This window comes from Nicotiana tabacum, chromosome 7 (genome assembly GCF_000715075.1).
Source record: "Nicotiana tabacum cultivar K326 chromosome 7, ASM71507v2, whole genome shotgun sequence".
Classification (NCBI taxonomy): Eukaryota; Viridiplantae; Streptophyta; class Magnoliopsida; order Solanales; family Solanaceae; genus Nicotiana; species Nicotiana tabacum.
Genome location: NC_134086.1, coordinates 105,319,418 through 105,326,082, shown reverse-complemented (window position 1 = coordinate 105,326,082; position 6,665 = coordinate 105,319,418). Strand labels below are relative to the sequence as shown.

The 6,665-nt window shown below is 36.7% G+C and overlaps 1 protein-coding gene across 1 annotated transcript; it reads left to right on the top strand.

The window, feature by feature from the left end:
- The first annotated feature begins 514 nt into the window (after window positions 1-514).
- On the top strand, window positions 515-1,801 carry LOC107822785 (protein EXORDIUM-like 2). The gene has a single exon (XM_016649661.2). It carries the CDS (start codon window positions 595-597, stop codon window positions 1,501-1,503), a length of 909 nt encoding a protein of 302 aa, XP_016505147.1. The 5' UTR covers window positions 515-594; the 3' UTR covers window positions 1,504-1,801.
- The last annotated feature ends 4,864 nt before the right edge of the window (window positions 1,802-6,665 follow it).

The following is a 6,665-nucleotide window of genomic DNA, read 5'->3' as shown; positions in this document are numbered from 1 at the left end:
TTTCCTACTACGAAAATGGTATCACTCTTTCCTATTACGAAAATGGCTGGAAGGGCCTAGAATCATTTCCGTTTTAGCCACTCACAAAATTTGATTATCATTAGCACAATTTCTAATTTTTACTGTATAACCGTTTTCAGATTCCCCGGTTAAAGCTAAAAATCGGAATTTTATTTTTAATGAGATATATTTATTATAATAAAGAAAATAATAAAGACTCAGTGTAACACACACGTCAACATCGCTGCATGCAATGCCATGACTCCACGTCACGTTCAGAACCATGCCTACTCTGCCTTTCTCTGCCTTTGCTTAAACTCTCCTTCATTAAAGATCTCCCGTGTAGACCACCACGTCATCATCAGAACATTCCAGCCTGGCATATACTCCCCCTCCCTTAGTCTCCACCATGACCCAATTACAATACTCCACGTGTCACATCCCGATGTTGACATCTCCTTTCCTACAGCTGTCTCCTCTACTTCCCAAGTCTTATAAATACCACTCTGCTTTCCTTCTCAATTACTCTGCTCTTCTTCTTCTCCCTTCTCCCTTGTACAATACGCTTTTGTAAAGTCTTCTTAATCCTCCAATATGGCTTCAAATTACAGTTCTGCCACTGTACCTTCAATCCTACTGCTCCTCTTATGTTCCACTTCTCTCTTCGTAGCTTCCATGGCTGCTCTGGTAAAGGAACAACCCCTTGTTCTCAAATACCATAACGGTGCTCTTTTAAAAGGAACCATCACCGTTAATCTCATCTGGTACGGTAAGTTCACACCCATCCAACGGTCCATAATCGTTGATTTTCTTCAATCTCTCAACTCCCCAAAAGCCCCGCTTCCTTCAGCTGCATCTTGGTGGAAAACAACTGAAAAATACAAAACTGGTGCCTCTACCCTCATAGTAGGGAAACAAATCCTAGACGAAAATTATTCTCTAGGAAAATCTCTGAAAAATTCGCATATTGTGTATTTGGCTTCGAAAGGTGGTCATATGGGCAGGTCTGTTAACTTGGTGTTAACGGCGAAGGATGTTTTTGTTGAAGGTTTTTGTATGAGCAGATGTGGGACCCATGGTTCGACACGCGGCAAAATCCGTTTTGCTTATGCTTGGGTTGGTAACTCGGAGACTCAGTGTGCGGGTCAGTGTGCCTGGCCGTTTCATCAGCCCATTTACGGTCCACAGTCTCCGCCGTTAGTTGCGCCTAACGGCGACGTTGGTGTTGACGGAATGATTATCAACGTGGCTACGGTGTTGGCGGGAACTGTAACGAACCCGTTTAATAATGGGTATTTTCAGGGCCCAGCGACGGCGCCTTTGGAGGCTGTTTCGGCGTGTACTGGGATGTTTGGGTCGGGTTCATATCCAGGTTATCCGGGTCAAGTACTTGTTGATAAGAGTACCGGCGCTAGCTATAATGCCCATGGGGTGAATGGGCGTAGGTTCTTGCTTCCTGCCATGTGGGACCCTGCAAAATCTGCATGCTCATCACTCGTTTGATCTGAGAGGAAGATAAGGACGAGGAAATGGTTGGGATTGGGTGTGTGCAGGTCTACGTATGTGTATACAAGAACCGCATGAGGATTTGATAATTTGGAGGATAAGGAATGGAAGAAAGGGTGTGTGTGGTGGGGGGGGGGGGGGGGGGGGTTGTCGTTTTGTATGACTGTAAATTCTCTTTGCTTTCAAGTGTTAAGAAAATGTGTAAAATGCAGTGCAATAGGACTATAATAATAATAAAAATCGAAAAATAATTGTAGTGTTTCGTATAAAATATGAAAATTGAGTTCTTTAGAAATCTTTTTAATCATTTACTTCTGTCTTTCTTTTTGCATTTTCCTGCGTGTGGAAAAGTAGATCAGGTCTGATTTGGTTTTAGTCAAAGTTTGGTGTAGTTTCAAAAAGATTAGTACTAATATTATGGGTATAATTATCCAATTGTATGAACACTGGTGTTATTAAATTGCTAGTGAAAACTGCACCATTATGGTTATTAATTAAAATATCTAAAAATTAATTACTCTTGAGAGGAGAAAGAGTCGTGTATCATTGGGTTTCTTATCAACATTTTCGGTCGAATACAGGTTTTTTCAATTAATTAGAGGTATTAGAAATAAGAAGATTCAAGTTTAAATTACATATTCGTTGTTTATATTATTAATTTTTCTTATGTTGTAGCTGTTTGAGAGAGTTGATTTTCTCTATTTGTTGTGAATATTAGAAATTTCTATTGATAGAAAGAACGGTAGCAACTTCACTTTACATCCACTAGGCAGGGGGCCAAAACAATTTTCCCAGTTGAGTTTTTGTTTCTTGATTTTTTCATTCTTTTGTAGTATGTTTTTTTTTTTTGATAAATGAAATTAGTAGCTTAGCTTATGCAAGAAATCATGATTGATAATTAACGCTATTATTATCATAAAAAAAAGAACTTCTTGTTTTCAATTTTTAGTTTTACTAGTGAAATTTTATGATGATGTTGAAAAAAGTAGCGTGAGAGAATCATTTTGAGTTTGGTAATATCGCCAACCTTTTCTTTATGCTTTTAGTTTTCCCACAATCATTATACCGGGACCATTCCCCCAAATATGCATAGCAATAAAATATTGGGAAGGTAGCAAAGCAAACAAAATAAGTGGATCAAATTGTTTCCTTCGTAAAGTGAAACAACTTAACGAAGAGTCTGATATTATTTTGACAGCCAAACAACAAAGAAATTTACGGCCTGTAAATCATTATATTTAACGATAATATCTACAGAAAAAATGGGGAAAAAAAGGAAAGAAAGAAGAGAAAATGCATAAAGACCCCTTCAATTTTTCCTGGAAAATTATTTACACATCTAAATTTTAGAGGTATTCTATTACCACCCTATTCTTATCCAAGATGAATTATTTAATCCCTAAAATGTCACAACCAAATTTTACCCAAGCAGTGTTTACATTCGCTGACACGTGACATTTTTCCAAGTTTTTTCATTTCTTTTCTTTCTTTGACCGGAATAATCGTCCTCCTCCCCCAACCGAACCTTTCTTTCTCTCAAAAATATTCCAAATATTTTTATCAAATTTTCCAACTTGCCTAAGAAATTTCAGTCTCATTTGTCGGATCTCCATGGACAACCAAATTACAACTAAAGAAGTGAATTTTTCAGAAAAAGTTTTTTTGATGGAACTTTTGAAAGAGAAACTATATATTGACAAGAAAATGGTTTCTCTTTTTGGGGTTTTCTAGTCAATTTTCTTCTTTCATCTTGGTCAAAAAATAAATATATATAAAGTAAAGTTAATGTATAGAGCACAACCGCAAAGCAAGAGGAAGCTAAGAAAGATCCAATAAAGTGTTGGGTTTTCGTTTTCACCTTAGTTGTTTGCTCCGACCAAGCTGTGAAGAACAATTGAAGGGTGGAGGAGATGATAAAATAGGTATAGAAAGAGCTATAAATCTTTAATTTTTGTTCCGTTATGATTATGCTTGCTTGTATGGTGCTGCTCTCTTGTGACAATGGAGGAAAGAGAAAGAAGAAAAGGGAAGAGGAATGAGAAGAAAAGAAAACAGAAAAATGAAAATAAAAGGGTTAGTATTATATCAAATACAACTAATTAAGTGTAATTAAATGTAATAACCAATGAAAAATTAATATTTCTAAAATTTAAGTAGCTTTTTACATTTTCTCAGCCTTTCACGCACTTTGAGTAAGATGAAATTAGTTTCTCTGTCATCCCACCTTTGAAGGAGATACTAATTTCATTTTGAATAAGAATAGAGTGGTACTAGATCACCCGAAAAATTTAGGTACGTAAATCATTTTTCGGGACAATTTGAACGAGGTCTTCGTGCATTTTCACAATAAAGAAAGTAAAGCGATAATATCATAGGCATTCACGGTTTCCTAATAGGCTGCAATTAAGTTTAATGAAGTATAGGTCACGTGCGAGCAAAGACAATAGCAGTGGCTACATGATCACGTGTTTCCAAGATACTGCCCCTATGGTCTGACTAATTCATAAGCAAAGACTCGTTCTTGATAAGATTGTGACGCAAGAAAAACAAAAACAATTTTCTTGTTTCAAGATTTGAAGTTGTATTTGTTTGATAGCTATTGCAGTAAAAAAGTTACATTTTTTTCGAACTCGTAACTTTTTTCTTTTTAAGTTTATAACGATCTAAAACCCACACTTAAACGAATTTCTATCGCTAAACGAACCGGCTTTCATCATCACGTCATAAACCAAATCAATATACTGATTGCAATTTGCAAGTCATAAAATAAGCAAAACAGCATAAAAGTAACATAAAGATCGCATAACAGTCCATGTAACATAATTCATATCTCACCACGAATCAGGAGCAACTGATACATGAATGTAAGATATAGTATGCACCTTAACGTTAAAATAAGCTAAAACAGCAAATGACAACCTCCATCAAAAGTAGATGGCTCACCTCAACACTCAACAATACAGTAATGCAGCGACGGAGACAACATTGGACTTGCAAATTAGGTGGAACCCCGTAATATTGGACTAAACTTTATATTTATTTTAATAACTTAAATGAATATGTGTAACTTTTTAATTAAAAACTTAATAAATTAAATGAATTAGAATTTTGAACTCACATTTTTCAATTTATGGTTCCGTCTCTGGATTCGCAGTAAAATTTGTGCAACAAAGTAAATGGTGAATCATAATGATCTAGCAAGCATCATCAACCTGTCTCCAGAAGCATTGTATGGATGTCCAAATTTGGACAAACACGACCGTTGATGAGCACGACGAACGACGAGATCCACACAGCTCGACATCTTGCAGAGGGCGACCTTAAGGCAAACAAAAGACGGTACGATCCTTGCAGTAGTGCAGGCCCATTAGGGAACATCCGGAATATTCTCTCGAATATTCCCTATAACTTATTTTTTTAGAGCTCAGCAAGGTTGGGATCCTTTTATATAGAGCAAGAAACAACTTTGTAAGGTTTGTAATGGGGGCTTTTTTGGCTAATCCATAACACTTACTGTAAACTTACTTACATAAAAGATTGAGAAGATTATTATTGAAGATCTTTCTTTTGGGTCTAAACGAGATAAGGAATCCTTATCATCCGCATTCACCTTACCTATTTTTCATCCTAGAGATTATTATACTTAGCTAAGATTTACCTCTTCATCATCTTCGATTGATTTATTCAAAAAGGGTTTGATATCTTTTGAGTCAAACAATTTGGCGCTGTCTGTGGGAATTTCTCTAGCTGAGACCTTAGTTTCGTCGAGATTCTTGAAAGAAATAACCACCTCTTTCTAGTCTCACAGAGGCCAACAATAGCACGAAAAGGAGAAGCAAGGCTGAAGGCAATAGTAGGTGTCACGAACAACCTCCTGAATTCCCTCAATGAAGCCAGTGGAGAAGACAACGAAAACGTAACACCAAGTACTACACCTGAGGGAGAGATCTCACCCCCCTGCACGATGGTTTAACTGTCTTGCGCGAGAGGGAAACCTCAACATCCGCAGTAGGAGAAGCACCACCGGCCGTAAAAAGGCTATTAGAAGAATGGTTGACAAACACCTTGAGCAACATACTCGAGAAACCCGTTTAGAGGGATATCGAAGACACGTTACCCGCAGAAATTGCAGCTGTCGCCGATGAGCCAGAAACCATACGGACAGGTAACACCCGTACTGTCACTGATGCAAGCAACAATGCACTTGCAACCATTTTAAAGAAAATGAAAGAGATGGAAAACGAGAACAAAACACCCCGCGACCAGATGAAAGAGCATTAGTAAAGGGTTGATAAAATATCGGGCGCTTTGAAGATGTTACCAAAACGTAACGTGGTCTGATTCGTCGAACAGCCATACAGCGAAGGGGCACCTCCTCACTCTATTCCAAAAACCTTCAAAATGCCACCATATCTGAAAATGTATGATGGCACCACGGACCTGGATGATCACTTAATCCATTACGTTACTGTAGTAAAAGGTAGTGATCTATCAAAAGAACAGGTGCCGTTAGTTGTAGACACCTGATTTTTGACCCTCCCCGAGAATTTTCACATTTTTTGCGTGAATATGTGAATTTAGGTCTAATATAACTATTTTGACTATTTTACTTTATTTCATTGCAAAAAGAAAAATTACAAAAATATATATATAAATTTTAGTTTATGTATTTCTCATAAATTTGAAAAAATACAAAAAATTGTACTTTATTTTGGTACTTTATATAAATTCGAAAATTACAAAAAAATAATAATTCTATCAATGTTTTGTAGTCATTATAATTTTGAAAAAATACAAAAATATTACTTTATATTATATCTTTATATAAAAAACGAAAATTACAAAAAAAAGTGTTATTAATATTTCGTAGCTATTTTAATCTTGAAAAATATTAAAAAAAGATATAGTTTTGTTTAAATATTAGTCTTATTTTGGTAGCTATTTTGCTCACATAGGATTAGTCGAACAACGTCGTGTTCTTAATCGGGTCTGGGCAAAAGAATAATATTCGGGTTCAAACTACCCGGTTTTAGGCCTAATTTCGGACCTAGCCCATAATAATCCGAGTCCACCACACGTGAGGGGACACACGTGGGGAACACGGACGAAACACGATACACGGGGAACCCCACCACGCGTGGGGGACACAAGTCTCGAAC

What these genes read in the sequence shown, in the direction of transcription:
- LOC107822785 (XM_016649661.2), top strand. Translation starts at nt 595, where the DNA reads ATGGCTTCAAATTACAGTTCTGCCACTGTACCTTCAATCCTACTGCTC.